The sequence below is a fragment of the Calliopsis andreniformis genome, unplaced genomic scaffold, assembly GCF_051401765.1.
Source record: "Calliopsis andreniformis isolate RMS-2024a unplaced genomic scaffold, iyCalAndr_principal scaffold0022, whole genome shotgun sequence".
In the NCBI taxonomy this organism is placed as follows: Eukaryota; Metazoa; Arthropoda; class Insecta; order Hymenoptera; family Andrenidae; genus Calliopsis; species Calliopsis andreniformis.
The window spans coordinates 2,586,402-2,606,643 of record NW_027480432.1 but is presented as its reverse complement, the minus strand read 5'-3'; the positions used below and the strand labels follow the sequence as shown (position 1 = coordinate 2,606,643).

The 20,242-nt window shown below is 33.1% G+C and overlaps 5 protein-coding genes across 7 annotated transcripts; 2 read left to right on the top strand and 3 right to left on the bottom strand.

The window, feature by feature from the left end:
- Window positions 1-23: 23 nt before the first annotated feature.
- Window positions 24-6,708, bottom strand: LOC143186784 (uncharacterized). The gene is made up of 3 exons (XM_076390557.1): window positions 6,309-6,708; window positions 6,035-6,235; window positions 24-5,973 (listed from the first exon to the last, which is right to left on the bottom strand). Exons 1-3 carry the CDS (start codon window positions 6,406-6,408, stop codon window positions 422-424), a joined length of 5,853 nt encoding a protein of 1,950 aa, XP_076246672.1. The 5' UTR covers window positions 6,409-6,708; the 3' UTR covers window positions 24-421.
- Window positions 6,709-10,588: 3,880 nt separating this feature from the next.
- On the bottom strand, window positions 10,589-14,644 carry LOC143187216 (acyl-CoA:lysophosphatidylglycerol acyltransferase 1). Of its 3 annotated transcripts, none has more exons than XM_076391304.1 (7): window positions 14,567-14,644; window positions 12,799-12,931; window positions 12,438-12,655; window positions 12,147-12,361; window positions 11,768-12,041; window positions 11,547-11,698; window positions 10,589-11,477 (listed from the first exon to the last, which is right to left on the bottom strand). In XM_076391304.1, the coding sequence occupies exons 2-7, from the start codon at window positions 12,834-12,836 to the stop codon at window positions 11,241-11,243; spliced, it is 1,134 nt and encodes a 377-aa protein (XP_076247419.1). In that variant the 5' UTR covers window positions 12,837-12,931; window positions 14,567-14,644; the 3' UTR covers window positions 10,589-11,240. The 3 variants fall into 3 exon arrangements, with proteins under 3 accessions (XP_076247419.1, XP_076247418.1, XP_076247417.1); XM_076391303.1 differs by lacking the exon at window positions 14,567-14,644 and adding an exon at window positions 13,606-13,843; XM_076391302.1 differs by lacking the exons at window positions 12,799-12,931; window positions 14,567-14,644 and adding an exon at window positions 13,606-13,843.
- On the top strand, window positions 14,463-17,541 carry LOC143187213 (fumarate hydratase, mitochondrial). Its single transcript, XM_076391295.1, has 7 exons — window positions 14,463-14,771; window positions 15,612-15,746; window positions 15,831-16,031; window positions 16,094-16,376; window positions 16,450-16,712; window positions 16,786-17,175; window positions 17,246-17,541. Exons 1-7 carry the CDS (start codon window positions 14,652-14,654, stop codon window positions 17,372-17,374), a joined length of 1,521 nt encoding a protein of 506 aa, XP_076247410.1. The 5' UTR covers window positions 14,463-14,651; the 3' UTR covers window positions 17,375-17,541.
- Window positions 17,542-17,703: 162 nt separating this feature from the next.
- On the top strand, window positions 17,704-19,172 carry Arg (arginase). Its single transcript, XM_076391314.1, has 7 exons — window positions 17,704-17,799; window positions 17,859-17,931; window positions 17,998-18,203; window positions 18,306-18,469; window positions 18,559-18,674; window positions 18,740-18,862; window positions 18,937-19,172. Exons 1-7 carry the CDS (start codon window positions 17,704-17,706, stop codon window positions 19,170-19,172), a joined length of 1,014 nt encoding a protein of 337 aa, XP_076247429.1.
- Window positions 19,173-19,297: 125 nt separating this feature from the next.
- On the bottom strand, window positions 19,298-20,135 carry LOC143187220 (uncharacterized). Its single transcript, XM_076391312.1, has 2 exons — window positions 19,876-20,135; window positions 19,298-19,720 (listed from the first exon to the last, which is right to left on the bottom strand). Exon 2 carries the CDS (start codon window positions 19,718-19,720, stop codon window positions 19,343-19,345), a length of 378 nt encoding a protein of 125 aa, XP_076247427.1. The 5' UTR covers window positions 19,876-20,135; the 3' UTR covers window positions 19,298-19,342.
- Window positions 20,136-20,242: the final 107 nt, after the last annotated feature.

Below are 20,242 nucleotides of genomic sequence, written 5' to 3'. Positions count from 1 at the left end.
AATATATTTTATTTTTCTTCAATTCTTACATAGTATTCTCAGATACAATAAATAACATTTTTTAAATTCTTATCAAAACCACAAACTCAACTAACTACTCTACTTACATATGTTACAATTCTATTTAGTACTTATTTTACATCTATACTCATTATTTAAAAGAAAAATGAATTTATGGAATTATGTTTTTTCACTGGTAGTTTAAACTAGTAAACAACTGGTTCTCTTAAGAAAAATGTTTCCTAACATTTCTTAATCTTTCCCTTTATTTTTCGCTTATTTTAGAAACTTGTGCTATTTTCCTTAAATATACAATAGTACAAAAATAATATACTAAAAAATGTTCATGTGATTTTACATCTGTCTTAAAAACATTTCAAAACATGACCATAGATCTAAAGCGATTTAAAACTTACACTTCCTAAGGAATAGGTTCGTATAGATTATTCGGGTCGTAAGGGATGTTTCTTACATTCCCTGGTAACAACATTGGCACCATCTTAGAGCGTAGTTCATACGGTAAAAATTCCTGACAGAAATTATAAAAATCGTACCGATTTTGGATGACACCTAGCCGTGCCATTTCTTTCATCAAAGCATGCAAGAGCATTTTGTATCTTGAGTAAGATTTCTCCTTTTGGATAAACGCGGTCACGTCTGTCAGTTGCCGCACGAATTTCGTGGACATCACTCTGCTTTCTAGCTTATACTTTGGTTCCATACGTTTCCACAGATGATTATAGAGCCGATCTGTGACCCACGACTTGGTACGAGGAAGACGAGGAACTTTGTACGCTTGCCCGTTAACTAAAAACGCTTTATGAATCTGTTCTGGACGACGTTGCTTCTGTAGTTTCGTGATCTTCTTAAAGTTTTCTGGTTCCTTCATATCCTTCGATGACAAGTTTGCTTCATGGACGTAATGATTCGGTTTCATTACGTCTAAGCCTCGTTCCTTTACCTTCTGGAAGTCCTGCTTGATTTCCTCTATCTTCGACTTTTGGGTCGCAGCAATCTGAGATACTGGAACAAGTTCTTTTTTTGATAGGAAATCCATGATATTTCTCTGGCCCGTTGAACCGGTTTTAGATATTCTTGTTAATGGTATCAATTTAACTGCTAGTTTTCTGGGGCTGTCATCAACATTTTGATTTTTGTCAGTTCTGGGCAAAGCTTTTGCAGTTGATGCTCTTTTGGATGCACTTGCATTTTTATTCGGAGTTCCTTTACTCCTAGAAGAAATTGGAGTATCCTTTTTTGATTCTCTTCTATCGGGACTCGAAGGATTGTGTTCTTTTCTGTCGATACGGTCCAGAATAAGTACAAGCTGCTTCTGCGATTCGATAATGTTACTCTGCTTTTGAGTATTGCTTAAGTCGCTCTTTCCAGTATCCACGTTGTCTTGAACAGTGTTCGTATTCAGTAATCTTGTGGTCTCTTCAGTCGTCTTAGAATGTGGTGAATTCTCTTGCTCTTCTATTAATCTTCTGCCATCCGACCCAGATCCGTCAACAGTGAGGGAGACTGATTTTCCTAGAGACCGAGAGCCTCTACTTTGCTCTTGCACATCACGTTGAACATCATCCAACTCGAGATCAATAGGAACGTTCAAAGTTGACCGCTTTTGCGACTCATTCTGTGCTTCACTCCTCGCAATGGAAACCAACTTTTGAGACACGCTTCGCTTTTTCAAAGTATCTTGACTTCTTTCCGTATCAGGTTGATCCGCAACGCCTGACTGCTCTTTTAATTTATTGGAACTTCTGCTTTGTTTGTTTGAAGTTAAAAGAATGCTTTCTTCTTCAGAATCGCTTGACACAATCAAGTTTAACCACTTCTGTGTTTTCGATGCTTTGCTTTGCCTCGTATTATCAAGTTTATCTTTCGTTACATTATTTTTTATTGGAGAAATCTGACTTTTGGACTTACTGATACTTTCACTTCGTTTTTTCATAGTACTTTCATCTTTCTTTTGCTTAGATTCGTCTGCGTCCAAACCTGAGTGTTTTCTTAATCTACTAGAAGTTCTTTCTGGTCTTTTGGGGGATTTTGTAGAATCCTTTGTATCAGATACATCACGTGCAGCTGACGTATTTAAATTTCTGCTTCTGCTAGTAGCATTGTCAATTTCATTCGATTCAACGTCATGTTTCGTAGAGGTAACCTGTTTTTCTAACCTACTCAAACTTCTAATTTGTCTTCTCTGAATTCCTTGATCTTCTTTTGTCTTTGAATCATCTGTACTACTCATAATAGATCTTCTCTCCAGCCCCTGTGAGGATTGTAATACGTTTAAACTTCTGCTCTGTTGCCTGATAACAATTTCGTCCGACTTTACTTCATTTGTTGTGGGAGATACCATTATTTCTGACTTGTGAGAAGTTCTACTCTGTCTTTTTGGAGTACTTTGATTTTCTGTCTTGTCAGAACTATCTACAGCTAGATCTGGCCGTCTGTGTGATCTACTAGAACTCCTGAGTTGTCTTTTTGGAGTCGTCTGAATATCTTCTACTTCAAATTCATTTGTGATACGTAAGATTGGCTGATTCTGAGATTTACTTGAACTTCTACTCTGTTTTGTGGGAATATTCTCAGTTTGTTCAAGTTCCACTTCATTATCTACAGAAGAAATTTGTTTGAATGACATCCCTGATATTCTACTTTGTCTTTTTGGAGTACTTAAAATTTCTACTGCCTCAGGTTCGCTAACACCACCGAGAGTTGATCGTTTTTTAGATTTACTTAAACTCTTGCTTTGCCTCTTAACAGGACTGTCAAGTTTTTTCGATTCTATTTCAGTTGTCTTAGGAGTCAGATGCATCTGAGACGTTCTCGAAACTGTACTTGGTCTTCCTGGAGTCTTTCCTTCTTCTGTCTCACAGTCGCTCATAATAAGGGTTAATTGGTTTTTTGATTTACTTAAACTTCTACTTTGCTTTTGGATGGGATTATTGAATTCTTTCGTTTCAATTTCATTTGTCTTTAAAGTCAGATGCATCTGTGACGTTCTCGAAACTCTACTTGGTCTTTCTGGAGTCTTTTCTTCTTTCTCAGATTCACTCATAACAAGAGTCAATCGTTTTTTGGACTTACTTAAACTTTTGCTTTGTCTCCTAATAGGACTATCGATTTCTGTAGATTTTATTTCATTAGCTCCAGGGGAATTCTGCCTCTGTGACCTTCTCAAAACTCTACTTGATCTTTTTGGAGTCTTTTCTTCTTCCACCTCAGATTCACTCATAATAAGAGCTGATCGGTTTTTAGATTTACTTAAACTTCTGCTTTGCCTTTGGATAGGACTATTAAGTTCTTCCGATTCAGTTTCATTTGTCTTTGAAGTAAGATGCATCTGTGACGTTCTCGAAACTCTACTTGGTCTTTCTGGAGTCTTTTCTTCTTTCTCAGATTCACTCATAACAAGAGTCAATCGTTTTTTAGACTTACTTAAACTTTTGCTTTGTCTCCTAATAGGACTATCGATTTCTGTAGATTTTATTTCATTAGCTCCAGGGGAATCCTGCCTCTGTGACCTTCTCAAAACTCTACTTGATTTTTTTGGAGTCTTTTCTTCTTCCACCTCAGATTCACTCATAATAAGAGCTGATCGGTTTTTAGATTTACTTAAACTTCTGCTTTGCCTTTGGATAGGACTATTAAGTTCTTCCGATTCAGTTTCATTTGTCTTAGAAATCAGATGCATCTGTGACGTTCTCAAGACTCTACTTGGTCTTTCTGGTGTCTTTTCTTCTTCTGCTTCAGATTCGCTTGTGACAAGAGTCGATCGTTTTTTAGACTTACTTAAACTTCTGCCTTGTCTCCTAATTGGACTGTCAATTTCTGTAGATTTTATTTCATTAGCTCCAGGGGAATCCTGCCTCTGTGACCTTCTCAAAACTCTACTTGATTTTTTTGGAGTCTTTTCTTCTTCCACCTCAGATTCACTCATAATAAGAGCTGATCGGTTTTTAGATTTACTTAAACTTCTGCTTTGCCTTTGGATAGGACTATTAAGTTCTTCCGATTCAGTTTCATTTGTCTTAAAAATCAGATGCATCTGTGACGTTCTCAAGACTCTACTTGGTCTTTCTGGTGTCTTTTCTTCTTCTGCTTCAGATTCGCTTGTGACAAGAGTCGATCGTTTTTTAGACTTACTTAAACTTCTGCCTTGTCTCCTAATTGGACTGTCAATTTCTGTAGATTTTATTTCATTAGTTTCAGGGGAATCCTGCCTCTGTGACTTTCTCGAAACCATATTCTGGCTTTCTGGAATGTCTTCGTCTTTTTCTGCTTCAGATTCACTTGTATCGATTAAAGTTATCCATCTTCGTAATGAATTTGCACTCTTGCTCTGTCTCGTAGTAGTGTCCTCCACTTTATTTGACGTTCCATCATTCTTTGCAGGAGAGACTTCACCTTGCAGTCTACTGATATCTTGCCGTTTTGGAGTGGTAAGGACCTCTTTTACCTGTGTCTCCTTTGTCACACTTAAAGTTGATCGTTTCTCTTCTTTATCCAAGTTCTCACTTTGTCTGTGCAGCATTTTTGAAGCATCGTTTTGTTTCAAACCTTCTACAACAGAATGACTCAATTGTTCCTTCAGTTTACTTTGATTTCTGCTTTCTCTTCTTTCGGTATGTTCATCTTCCTGATTAGAGTCGTCTGATTCGTATTGAGATTCTTCTGCACGCAACTTGTTGAATGCTTTTGCAATTTCATTCCTCTTATGTATTTCATTGATGTTTCGAAATGAATTGGCAGTACTTCGATTAGGTGTTTTAGAAACATCCAATAATTGGCTTGATTTTGAATTGTTCTCCAAACTTTTAGGAGTTTTTGAACCTGATTTAGATGCTTCTGCATCGCCACTGTAGTCGTGAGTTCCCTTGTCAGCACTTTCTCTCGTGGAAGTCTTTTCTGGTGAATGTTGCGGCTGCACATCCGTTTCTTCTGAACTACTGCAAATTGTATTTTTATACCTAGGTTTCTTCGATGTTTCAATATCGTCATCTTCCATAAGTATATCTTGAAAAAGATTTCGCTTTTGTCTTTTACGGGATTTCTGTAAAAACTTTGATCTTGGTTTTACGAAATTATTAATATTATGGTCTATTATACTCGAAGTGGAACTTGACGTAGAAGTAGCGTCAACACTTTTTTTATCGGAATCAACGAATTTTCCAACGTTGGTTGATTGTTTCATTTGCGCATTATTGTTTTTTGTTTCGTTAGGCGGTAAAGATTTTTTAGAAACATCAGCGTTTGTGACTATATTTTTACTCTGTGATTTATTTATTTCTATTGCATTGTTAACTTCTTCTTCTGCAAGTATGTCTTCAAAAATATTCTTTTTCGTACTCTTATTCTGACGTCTTAAAAGTTTTGCTTTTGCTTTTACTATGGTTTGTGTGTCACTGTTGTTGATACTTTGCATAGAAGTTGTATAAGTTTCAACTAAAGTACTTTGCGCTTCCGGTACAGGAAGTTGCGATAAATCGTATTCATTCTCAAAAGATGATATAAGCTGATGTGACCCCCCTTGTTTGATGATTGGAGACTTAGTTGCCTCAAGAATATTTTTTTCATTTAATGTCTGTGAATTATTCAGTGCAAATGCTCTTAAAGATCTCCTTTTTGAAGGAGTGGACAAATTATTTTCCTTTAATACATCGTCGAATACATTTCTGTGTTGGGCTGTATGATTTTTTGCAGAAACTTTATGACTCCCATCTAAACTGGCCTTCTGAAACTGTTCAGTATCAGAAATACTTCCACATGGCACTGATTTTGCCAAATGATCTCTTTCTGCACTTTTTGATGCAGGTTCACTGATTACAGATGTTACAGAACTATTCAAAGCATTCTCAAAAGTCTTAGCTTGAGCTTTCCTTGCTTTTGAACGTAATAGAAGCTTTCTTTTTGCAACTTGGATTTCTTCTTCAGACTCTGACGTTGATACTATATTGATGACTTTATCTATTAAAAAATTATAATGAGTATATAATAAGTTGATAATATTGTACTATTAACACTGTACCTTGTTTTGCAGGAACTGCTGCAAACCTCTGGGAGTTTAGATCTGTTGCTTCTAAACGTTTCCACCATTGATCTTCAACATCATTTGTGTCTATTATGGAATTAGAATCCAATTGACGGCTAGTTTCATATAATGTGTTAGGACCAACAGATGATCGTGCTATTGTATTGTTCTCTAAATGTTTCCACCAGTATGTATATTCTAAAAATCATTCCTATGTATTTCTGACTACACAAGTACACATACCACAAACAACTGTAAAATAAATACATACCATCGCCTAAATTATCTGTGTCAGCATCTAGAATTCCTGAACCAATACTGTATCTGCTATCTCTGGATAGTCTTTTCAATAAACTTTTACGTTTAGCCATAATGATTTAACAATTATTTGACATAATTTGACAGTTATTGTACTTCAATCTCCAAAACTGGTTTAAAAGACACTATATCATTCCATTGTTTAGAAGATCACAACTAAACTCAACTAAACATATCATCTAACAAATTAAACAGCCACTTATTGCATATAAACAACAATATTGCGTTTTCTTGCATGTTTACCGCGCAAACCATAAGCTAATTTCTATTCATCTTTTTTCGCATTCATGAAGGTTATATGTCACTCCTACAGCGCATCACACAAATTACCCGCTGGGAACATGTAAAATCAGTTATTTGTAATAATTTAATAAAATTCTATGTGTTCTCAATACATATTACACCACATTGTCAATGTTAATATAAACAAACTCCATTTTTCATAACCATCTTGAATTTAACCTAATACACAGTGGAACACTATAGCCATCTAGCGGCAGTCCCTGTTTTGGACAAATTGAAAAAATCATTTATTTATTAATTTATAGGCAATTCGATGATGTAAAATCATTTTACAGCTCCTACATATCACTATACAACGATAAAAGCTTATGGAAATTGTTTATTAATGGCAAAAACAGTGTTTGAAAAATTAGGCCAAACATGGACAGTAAAACACTATCACCACGTAGCGGTGAAACCTATGAACTAACAGCCCTATTTAAAATAGACAGGAATCAGAAAACTTACTTATTAATTAATTGACACATCATTTAACTATGTAGAAAGGTCATATGGCTTCTAGAATTTATTATGCAACAATATCGAGCACCAGAATTGTTTATTTAAAGATTTAACAAATTTTTTTCATGGGGCACCAGCTCCTGATGATACGATCCTTACTCTATTGGACTGGTGGCGCCATCTCTCGGAAATTGAAAATTGAGTTTCCACCCGCGCGTCCCTCGCCCACAAGCTGAAACGCGGGAGGGGTCATAGGCGCAGGCACAAAAAATCCGTAGATCCAAGAGCGTAGGCTTCTCATAAATTTACAAAAATCGTTTTTTTGCATTAATTATGTAATATTTATGTTCCAGATTGTTCTGTAATGAATTATTATGTCCTGTTAAGAGCTCTGAATGCTTGAATTGTCAACAAATAAGTAAATAAACGAGATTTAGTACTATTTGTAAAAGAAGTGTTTATTGTGGTTTTTAGTTACAAATAAATAATTTTGACGCTTGATATTGTTGCATAATTATTTCTAGAAGCCATATCACCGTCTAACATCCTCAAATTTTGCATATATTAATAAATAAATAAGTTTTTCTATTACTGTATATTTTAAATGGGGCGTTAGTTCATAGGTTTCACCGCTAGATGGCGAAGTTGTCGCTAGCAACTTTTGTTAAGGGCCGTATCATCAGGGGCCGGTGCCCCAGAAGTAATTTTTAAAATATTAAAAAACAATTAACTGCCTATTTTCTTTTGCAAAATCGTACACAGTCACATAGAATAAGAAGAATAGATACGAAATACATTAATATATGCATAAATACTAGAGTTAGCCGTGTAATAGGGTTAATGGAAGGTAGAAAGACGTAGCCGATTCAGTAATTTGAAAACAATAAATTTTATTTAAAATTTGTATAAGAAAGGACAATACAAGCCAGTTATATACTTGTTTAAACTTTCGTGGTCTTACACTAAATTGCATTTGTATAGTAAAATTTGTAGACAATAGTATGCAATTCTTACAGTTTGAATAATCAAATGTATTATCTGTTACACGACAAAAACGCGTTGAATTTTTTAAATCGTATAAATATATCTTTTTTAACTTAATGACTTTTATTTATGCGCTGCACAGAAGTAGTTTAACTCTTTTGAGCAGTATTCGTGTTGCTCAGAGTTTCAAAAAACCATTACTATAGCCTCTTTACGAAAAAATAATTGAGTGCCTTTTTTATCCTCATATTTTTCAAAAACCAATCCGTGATTTGTATACTTGGAAAAATGTGCACATAAGGTTTTGAAAACATTTCATACAGCACACTAATTTAGAAATATCAGTATCATAGAATTTACAACATTAACAACTTATACAACATTTTTATTTCTTTTCTTTTACAACACTTAATTTTAAATCGTAGTAAATGTAGTAAAAGTGCATAAAGTTCTTCAAGTTCCTTAAACATAACACAAAGATATACTTAAATATGTACACTGCATATATTAATATTAAAAGTATAATAAGGATCACCATTTCAAGTATAATGCACATAAATAATACTGTTCTTTACATACATGCCTTCTAAAAAATACTAAAACGAGAGTGATTGAAGCAGAACCTTACATTAAAATTTACCATTAACTTTTGTTTTTTAATTATACATATAATAATTTGTATTTCCCTTGCAACTACTATACTGATATTTACCTACAAAGTGTACTGTATAAAGTGAGATTAATTTTATTAACATGTTTTGAAGATAAACACCTTATAGATTAATTATAAAATACAGCAAATAGATTTCACTGTAGTTAATGTGATCGTTTTGTGTTGCACTATATTGTTTTCTGCTATCAATGAAACTTGATTTTCTATTTTTTATTGCACCACACCTTACATTAAAATTCTAATGTATTTAAATGTCTCAAAAATATTGACCCTTTTAACAAATTAAATCTGTTATTATGCATTTGTTATTACATTACATTGTTTCTTGTCTTTATATCCTAAATGGGAAGTTAAAGCTTCACTTTTACATTATTCATAATTGAATACTTGCAAGATTGTAACATTCAAATAATTATAATTTTTAGTTAGCAATGAAGTCAAGTTTCATTTAATTAAATATTTCTATCTCTAGTAGAATGATTTTAAACGATAGATAGCAGTTTTTATGATGGAAAGCATAATTTTATTAATAAATTTAAAAACCCCTTATAATACAAGTAGTAATATATTTAGAATCTTGTTTCCGATTTTTTCAATGTTTGCAACCAAGAGACTAGAAACATTGCATCATAGTAGTACAGACTCGTTTAAATAATACACAATGTTATGAATTTAACTAGTAATAGAATTTGGTTATTCTCCTAGCAAATAAAAAGAAATTACTTTGATGTAACTTTTTCACATCATAGTATGAAGCTTTATAGTTGCAACAGATTTGATCGATTACTTTTCCTTTCCTAGATTAAATGTAATAAAATGTAAAAACTATTCATTGCTTTCAGCGGCAATTTAAATTCAATTATTTCCATGTTTTTCTTTTTTCCTTTTTTTAAGACACCTAACTGTTATAGAAAATTATCGTTCTCATTATGCGTATATCTACGCCTATTATTCAATGCGATGACATCAATCTTATCGAAACTTTTGTCTTACATAATTACGTACATATATTTTACTCCATCTCAAATTCTATACCATTATTGAAATAGACATATGTATTTAAAATGTTTTATATTAATAGTAATTATAGACAAAAGTAGTTGCTATGTTTATTACATGATACCGTATGTTTAATTATTACGTGCTTTAACCGATTGGTTTACCTGAATAGATCAGTCTAAAAATTGCTTTCGATTTGAGACACATCTTTCAGTTTACAGTAACCAATTAGGCAGCATATAAGACATATTTTCATCACTTCTATGGTTCCCTTGTTTTTTGTAAACTGACGAAACCTGGATATCTTAAAAATTAATTTTAGGCGCTGATTCGACTATGTAAATTATCTATGAAATTCGCATTTGCATATGTACAATTAACACTGAGTTCTGTCCGTAGGAACAAGGCACAGCTGTCATATCGTCTTTTTTTTTTTATTAAACAGCACTATTACTCGTTACGATCAAGCAATGAAATACATACCTTACTTACTTTGACTGATTTTATAATACCATTTTTTTATTTTTACTATTCTTTTTGAACAATTTGTATTAAATTCATATCTCTCCTTTCATAGAATTATGAACTTATATTTAAATTTTCTAATATGTGGTTTAAAAAATTACGTTTTATATGATTGACGTCGCATTGAAAAATATCTTTTTTTCTATTATATATCACAAATAAATGGATATTTTCTTTGAAATGGTATTTATCATTACCGCTTCTATAAGAGCAGTAGTTACCTAGTTACTGGATTTTGCAATTCCATTTCAATTCTATTTAAGATATTATAAAACACACTTGTAAGATACTATAAGAGTCTCCTAAAGTGCTGCCAAGTCCTCCAGACATTTAATCACGTTTAAACACATGTTTACATTTTGCATTAATTCAGGAGTAACAAGTATATCGTTTACATTATTACAGCGCATTAGAAAATGTCACGTAAGTTATAGCATCATATAAATTGTGTACGAGTACATACATACGTATTGTATGTATATACGTACACAATAATTTTCTATAAAAAGAATTTTCTTGCAGTATCTAATAGTGATTCATCGAAATAAATCTGAATTTTTATTTAAATAAAATAAAATTGTCACAACGTCACTGACAATTGTACGTTATGAATCTCTCACTAAAGACAAGTTTTTTATAATTGCATTATAGAGATTGTATCATAAATATAACATCACGAAATATCTTATGCGCTTCAATATATAAGTTAAAATAAATATTTCGAGGAATGGCTAACTATACTCTAGATGTACAAAAAACTGTGCAAAAAGATTTCCATAATAAATTGCATAATTGAACCAAAATTTCATTACTCTGGTATTCAAATTGACAATTTATACACCCCTTAATTTTGTTAGTTAACATCAAGAATAATATTTAAGGCAGGAATATTTTTACTTCGCTACACCGTAATTTTACTTATATTTGATCGTAATTTCTTGTATAGATAGCATAAACGCTTTACCAGAAGCAAGAGAGCACGTATGCAAACATGTTGTAGTGTATATAACTAGATGTTATAAAAAATAAATGAAGGACTAGGAATCTCAGTGGATCCTGATGGATCTTGGAACCTTCGGTGGCCGATGCTTGTGTACCACGGAACGTTCCGTACTTATAAAAGTTATCCAAAAGCGCTTCTTTTTCGACCCACCTATCATACAACCATTTGGACAGAAGTTCAGGTTCTCGAGGTACCTAAAAATAACGATGTAATCAAACATTTTTGACGCATAAGTATTTAGCAATTCATATTCTCACACTTACCACTGAACTAGGAAAAATTCGATAAAACAATACTGTTTCACATGGTGGTCTAGAACCAGTTATAATAGTAGGTAAATCAATTGGTTTCCCTTGTGGATATGCAATTGTTATATCAAGAATCCAATTGATCTCTGGCTTAGCTACTTCCATACCTGTGTAAAAAAATAGTTTGTATAATATGTAATATTATAATTTCAAGTATAATTAATCAAATTATGTACTTGGTCTATTATTTAATTCTTGTTCCAATCTATTATTATCTTGTGATGGACCAATAGTATCAAATATAGTTTGTAGTGCTCCTACTCGTGGTAGAGTTACATTTTCAAGAATAGGCAGATTATTCTTCTTAGCATATTTTTGTGATGTCTCCCGTCTTTTACATAAAAAACCTCCCTCTGGGAACAGAACCATCCACTTCCTATTAAGTGGAATATATGCTTTTTTTAAATGCTTTTCTAACTGCTTTAAACTCTCCTCCCTCTTCTTTCGACCCTAATAAAGTTATTAAATCAGAGATAGTCTTACTATTTATACACATTTTTACATTCTTCATAAATTAATATAAAACATTAATTAGTATATAATGCTGTAACTTACAGACACAATGAAGAAGTCCTGGTGTAAAATGGAAACTATACCAAAGTTAGTAAATTTAAAAATTCTATCCATGATCCACATTAGATTAGGCAACACATTGGGTTTTGCATTAAATGTTGTCATTAGTATAGGAACATCCCCAGTACTTTGATGATTTGCTATTACTAGTGTTCTTTCATTAATGATTTTTTGTATATCATCACCTTGTTCTATTACTGTTGAATTGATGTTTCTTGTTAGTCATTCTTATAGTTTAAGCTATATAATTAGGAAACATATTTGTTTACTTACTATCATAGCCTGCAGACCAAGTCCACATAGAGACCATTGCTAACAACCAATGAAAAAATAATCCTTCTATTCTCCAATATACTTGAGGCTGGTAAATTTTTACAGGAAACAATAGTGTCATCCATACTACATACGTAGGTATACAATAAACATTGTTTAATATCACAAAGCTGGTTCTAGCAATACATTTTATAAAAGTCAACACATTACTGATTACCCTGTAAGACACAAACCATTGTAATCTTGTTGTAAATGGTCACAATTAATTGGTGTAATTCATTATTGTCAAAGGGCAATTGGAACACTTTGTATCACTATTCAGTGATATTGCAAATAGTTTCTTATGTTCTGATTACTCAACTTTTGAAGGCTTGTGATAATTTTATTTAAGATTTCCATAACAAAATGGCTGGACTGCAGGTTAATAAGATAACACGCTCTTTGACCAACTCCAAGCTTTTTCTCATATAAAAACCAAGTTACAATTGACAAACCTTTAAATTGATACAAACATGAGCATAGTTTATAACATGAATTTTCCAGCAAACATAAAATTATTGTATTTTAATTACACCATTTGCAAACAAAACAGATAACACTATCTCTGTCCATAACTCATTTAATCGTACACTCCAACTTTGGTTTATTCAAAAAATAATTCCAATTTGACTTGCTCATGACTGGTCATAAATGCAAAACGGAAAAGGTTTCATTGCTTCTCGCTCATAAAAACGTTTGAAATTCCATAAATAATTGATGTCTACAAAAATAGCATGCTCCAATTTTACCGAAAAGCATATACAACTCTGCTTCTGTTTATATTATCGTTTCCTCGATATTATCAATTTAACAGGATGACCCGACACGAGCGTACATTGCAAAACCTCACGAACGACCGCTGATTAAGACAAATAAAAAACTAAACGCCTCGAATTGTTTCGGAAACCGCGTTTACCGGACCCCGCACGAGGACCGGTTGACATAAGGCAACGTAAGGTTCTAGGTTAAGAGAAAGCATGCTAATTATCTCGAAATTAAAACCGAAAAATGCAACCGTTGCAAAACAACTCGAAAACGCGCAAAAACTATTTCCCTCGCTCGCCGATGTCCAAGAAAATCGAAGAAAGCCTCTGCAACGTTTATCTCAACTATAACCCAATTTACATACCTCACAAATGTAGACGTAGAAGAAGGGAGGTCAGTCATTTTGAAAAGACACTACTGGCAACGCAAATCCCGATAAGTTTCATCCACGTTTTTTCGACCATAGCATTCACCCGGGCACGCAAATTACATAATAAGCATCATTAAATTGGATGACACATAAGAATCGCGCGCTGTTTACATGAGACCCCTCGAGTCTCGATATAATAACGTTCCCAGCGGCGAAATACAGTAAGCGGGCCGACCGCGTGGCTTTATCGTTCAATAAATCGCTCGCGATACCGGTGATCTCGATTAACGTAGAATTAGCAAGATAAAGCCATGGCCAGATCAATTTATCGGCTTACGGCCATTGACATGACGTTTTTTCGAAAATACAATCGGAGCTTTTACAGCTTTTCTAGCACGGGCAAAATCACACCGCGGATGGACGTGACCGTAAACAGAATGGCGACGAAAGTTGGGAGTTTGGTTCAAACTTTACGATCGATTTTATTGACGTTTACGCGCCGTTAATCGAATGACTCGATATTCGTTTAAAATAGGCAATTCGAAAAGGAAAACCTACGTTGGTTATTGCCGTGCGGTATGTTCGAAAGTGCAAGGTTTGAAACGCAGCGGTGCCCCAATCAAAACGTTGCAATATCCATGGCGTGCGATATTTGCGCTGCTACTTTTTCTTCAATGCCACGCGGGAACGTATGATAAACCCACACAGGCGCGACGAAATGTTTGAGTAAATAAATAAACGTAGTAGAAAGTAATAGGATACTCCTTTTTTCACATCCACCCGAGTTGGCGGTCACAATCGTGTAATGAAAATAGATACCAATAGTGATCTTATATTTCTTCACGCACGCGATGTCGCTGTTTTCTGTTTTGGATTCAGGATGCATTCGTTTCCTACATCGCTAAGATTCTGTCTATCTACCGCCTATTTTGTGCCCGATTTTTAGGTCGCTCACCTGCTTTGCTTGGCGATCAGCTGCTCCGTCGGGTCCACTTCAAATTCAAGATTATTGACAGAAATAAACATTGAATATCATCGAAATGACGTTAAGTCTACTCAGATGTTCGGTGGTTAATCGTGGGCTACGGGAACTTAAAGAATCAAGTTTTTTAACAGTAAGATGCTCGTTGAGAACATCGGCGATATGCGACAGAAAACAGGTACAAATCAGTTTGAAAAAGAAATGTATTATCAATTAAAAGTGTGAGCAGTTTCTGGCAAAGATCAACTCCACTTTCGTTGACAATTTTGTGCTCGATCGTTTTGTCGTTTATCCAATTTCGTCATTTTCTTGTTCAGAATTTTTGGGTTCGTTTCATGGCTGGTTTTTACATAATCGTTAAAGAAACGTGATCTTAAAATAGTATTCGTTAGGCGAAAAACACCATGTTACTAGAGGATAATTTTACCAGCATATTTTTAAAATGTCAGTATGTCGACAGTAATGTAACAATTGAACACGATTTGACGTATGATCATCAATCTGTCGTGTATAGTTTAGGGCGGGACGTAATTTTTTAAGAAAAAAAGAAAAAATGGTACATAACAGATTTTGTACATGTATTGTGGAATTTTATGATGTTTTTATTTATAATAATGATCGAGCTGATCAATAAAAATATGTCATTTTGTTGTCATTATTACTTAGTGCCACTTTCTTTGATCCTTAATTAGTATATTTTTGTTTGATCCTTAATTAGTGTGTTTTTATTTGATCTCTAATTAGTATTATTTGTATAGTTGAATAAGTACACATAAATATTCATATGTCTCTATTATTGTATGTGTTATATTGCACTGTAACCATGTAAATGGCATCATCTGAATGACCTTCAGCTTCCCCTACTTAGATTACTACTCTTAATACTTGTTGTAAAACTGTGCTTGGTTTCCTTACATAACTTATTCTTTTACCATGGTATATGCACAAATGCAATTACTTTTTACAATTTTAATTATTCTTATAGAATTCTAACAAGTGGTCAATTTTATAATTGCAGGAGGATGCCAAAGAATTTCGAATTGAAAAAGATACTTTTGGTGAGCTGAAAGTACCTGCCAACAAATACTATGGGGCCCAAACTATGAGATCTGTGATGAATTTTCCAATTGGTGATACTTTTGAACGTATGCCTGTAAGAAGATATAGTTTAATTCTACTCAATTGAATTGGCTTTTGTAGATAACTAGTCCAATTTATATCTTTCATATTTGTTCAGTATGGTGTTATTGTTGCAATGGGTATATTAAAAAAAGCTGCAGCAATAGTAAATAAGGACTATGGGATGGACCCAAAAATAGCTGATGCTATTAGTAAAGCTGCAGATGATGTTATAAGCGGTAAACTTTATAATGATCATTTTCCATTAGTAATATGGCAAACAGGCTCTGGTACACAAAGCAATATGAATACTAATGAGGTATTTATTGATACAAGTTAATCAATACTTAGATGATATTTATAATTTATATAATTCTGTAGGTCATATCAAATCGAGCAATTGAAATGCTTGGTGGGAAACTTGGGTCAAAAACGCCAGTTCATCCAAATGACCATGTAAATAAATCTCAAAGTAGTAATGACACATTTCCAACTGCTATACACATATCAGTTGCTCTAGAACTCAATAAAGTACTAATTCCTGGCTTACAACAATTACACAAAGCTTTAAAAGAGAAATCTGAAGCATGGAAAGATATTATAAAAATTGGTAGAACTCACACTCAGGATGCTGTACCTTTAACATTAGGTCAAGAATTTTCAGGTTGGTACTAGCATATTTTCTAGAAATTATAATGATCTGTACACTGTTGCATATGTATGAATGTAATGTGCAGGCTATGCACAACAAGTTTGCAATGGAATCAAAAGAGTGGAAAATACTCTTCCAAGATTATATGAATTAGCTCTTGGTGGTACTGCTGTTGGAACTGGATTGAATGCACCAAAAGGTTTTGCAGAGAAAACAGCAGCAAAGATTGCAGAACTAACTGGGCTACCCTTTGTTTCTGCTCCTAATAAATTTGAAGCTTTAGCAGCACGTGATGCTGCTGTAGAAGTACACAGTGCACTTAACACAGTAGCAGTTTCAATTATGAAGGTATACTCATGTAAACTTTAATTTTAAGAAATTATGAAATATTTAGAATATAGTATGTTGATTTTGTCTTCAGATAGCCAATGATATTCGATTTTTGGGAAGTGGACCTCGTTGTGGTTTAGGAGAGCTGGCTCTTCCTGAAAATGAGCCAGGAAGTTCAATTATGCCTGGGAAAGTAAATCCTACGCAATGCGAGGCAATTACTATGGTCTGTGCCCAAGTAATGGGTAACAATGTTGCAGTAACAGTCGGTGGAAGCAACGGTCATTTTGAACTCAATGTATTTAAGCCACTCATAGTTTCAAACGTGTTACGATCTGCAAGGCTTTTAGGCGATGCCTGTGCTTCCTTTACAAAGAATTGTGTTGTCGGTATTAAACCAAATACTGACAGAATTGAACAACTATTGAATAATAGCTTAATGCTTGTCACAGCATTAAATCCACATATTGGTTACGATAAGGTATGTGTATTAACATTTTTAAGCATAACATAGAGACGACTTTACTATTAAAACATACGTTTCATTTTAGGCTGCTGCAATTGCAAAACAAGCTCACAAAGAAAATCTTACATTGAAAGAGTCTGCATTAAAGAATGGTTTGACTGAAGAACAGTTTAATGAATGGGTCAGACCCGAAAAGATGATTGGTCCTAAATAAATATTTCAATTAGCGGAGAAAAATGTAGGAATTCGATTCGAATTGAAGAGCGAAATGAAATTAATTCTGCTAAATACTTTCATACGACCATTAATTTTGAATTATACATGTATAATGTTTTTTCATACCTTACTTATATGTAATAAATAAATAAATATAAAATAGTATCTCTAAAATTTTCTTATAATCTTATATAAGCGTGTTTATCATTACAGTATATCTGTAAATCGTAAATTGTATGTTATCTGTATTACACGAATCTGAGGGTATAGGTCATTGAGTAGCTACTATTTTGTGTGAAATTAAGTTGAAACGACGACAAATGTAAAATGACTATACTACCTAGAATACAGTTTATTAGTAAAATTGGAATACGCCACTATGGCAAAGTTGGAGTAGTTGGTGTACCATTTGAGAAGGGACAGGTATTATATAAAATAATAATAAAATGATTATATTTAAAATTTTTTAATCGATTATGTAGCATAAAGAAGGAGTAGCTCATGGCCCAAAAGCGATTAGGACAGCTGGATTAATAAGTGAATTAGAATCTTTAGGTAAAAATAATTATTATTCACCCAATTTTATTAACATGTTTTCAATAACTAATCCAATTAAATAAGGCTTAGATGTAAAAGACTATGGAGACGTTTTATACAAAGCGCAAAATGTACAAGGTGTGAATAACATGTCGCATCTAGGCGACGTTTCTGGTTGCACTAGTTGCTTATCTGACCAAGTTCAAAAAGTTCTTAATGATGGTCGTCGAGTATTAACCATTGGAGGCGATCATAGTTTAGGAATTGGAACCATAGATGGTCATGTGAAGGTATAATGTCAATGATATTCTAGACTAATTATTTGTTTTTTAAATTTTCGTATTTGAATATTTGTTGAAGCCATGAATTGGTACTGTCTAATATTTTTAAAGGTAAAAAAAGATGTAGGTGTAATATGGGTTGATGCCCATGCAGATCTCAACACTAATAAAACCAGTGAAAGTGGAAATGTTCATGGGATGCCTGTAGCTTTACTAACTTCTGAATTGTCTGATTACTGGCCACATCTTCCAGGCATGGATTGGCAACAACCAATGTAATACTTACAAATATTGAAATATCTGTATCGATAATACTAAAACATGATCAGAAGTTTATGATAAAAATATAAAAATTGTTTTGCAGGCTATCTATTAGAAATGTAGCTTATATTGGACTGAGATCTGTAGATCGATATGAAAGATTAATTATTGAAAAATTTGGCATTACTGCTTTTGGAATGGAAGATGTTGAACGGTTTGGTAATATTTTCAATTATTGTCCAACCTAAATATTTAGTATTTAATAATTCACATTCTTTCTTTAGGTATTCATGATGTTGTTAACATGGCATTGAATAAGATAGATCCTAATGAAACAAAATCTCTACATGTTAGCTTTGATATTGACTCTTTAGATCCACTAGAAGCACCAAGTACAGGAACTCCTGGTAAATGATCTTTCTGTTTTATTCATTCTTATTGAAATAATTTCCAAAAGTCTGTGAAGTTTACAAAATTTTAGTACGTGGTGGATTATCCCTAAGAGAAGCTGTTCATCTTATGGAAGAATTATATAGAACTAATAGACTCAATGCTATTGATCTTGTGGAGGTAAATCCACATATTGGTGATGCACGTGACATTAGTTTCACTGTTGAAGCTGCTATACACATTATTCAAGCTGGTTTTGGTTACACAAGAAGAGGTCTCAAAGTTCCAAAGGGTATTACTGATATGCCTTTACAAACATTCAGATAAATGGATGGATTTTATTTAGATTCTATTGTATTTACTACAATATAACTAAGTATCCACATTTCCTCTTGACTGAAGTCTATATATTATCAAACTTTTGTATACTTTCAAACAGTACCACAAGAATATAACACAGAAACAAAAAGTAACAATGTATTTCATTTGAATGTCAATTAAGCCTCTTGAATTACAAATATTTTATTGGGAATATTAGAAAATCTAATTTCGAGTTTTGATATTTCAGGCTGTTTTTCTGGATCTGCGATTAGAACTTCACAGTTTAATTTTCCACTGGTATTTGATCCTCTTAAATTAACTGAAAATTTCCTAATATTGTTTTCTAATTCACCAATTTCTATTCTCCCTTCTTTTATTGGTTCTCCTAGATGAGCAACAGTCTTCTCGTGTGCGTAAAGGATTTTTAATGCTTTTTTATACGTTTTTGTTTCTCTTATTCGTTCGTAATACATGTGTCTAAAAAAGTACCCACTAGCTCCAGTAAACATACCTCCAAAACCAGCTATTTTAATCAATTGATAAATTGAAGGCATCTGTATAAAAAGAGAAGGAATATTTTGTAATTGAAGTTAAAATTGTATTACACATTTAGGTTAGATTGCATTAAAAATATTAATGCACGAGTATTTTAAATTCGGAACAACTAACAGGTGAGGAAATTATTTGATCACATAATTCGAATACGCACCTTCCTTTATTTCTTAAATTTGGTTTTGATCAATTTGTAAAATGCCAAATTTTCTTATATTTACGCACATTTAAAGCTAACCTTGCATCGATTCCACCATTTTTTGTAAAGATATGTACACACATTAACGAAAATTCCAGTTCAATGACCTGTCTTATATTGTCAATAGTTGTATTTAACAGGAAACGTATATATATTCATTAAAAGTCAAAATCTAGTCTTATTATTAATTATCTCTACAAAAAAAAAATTTAGTAATAATAAAGGTTTCTGTGATTGTAAATTTATGATACTTTGTGATTTGTTAATTGCTCATGGAAGAGAAGATATGATTATGACAATTAAAATGTGTGTGTATATGTGTACG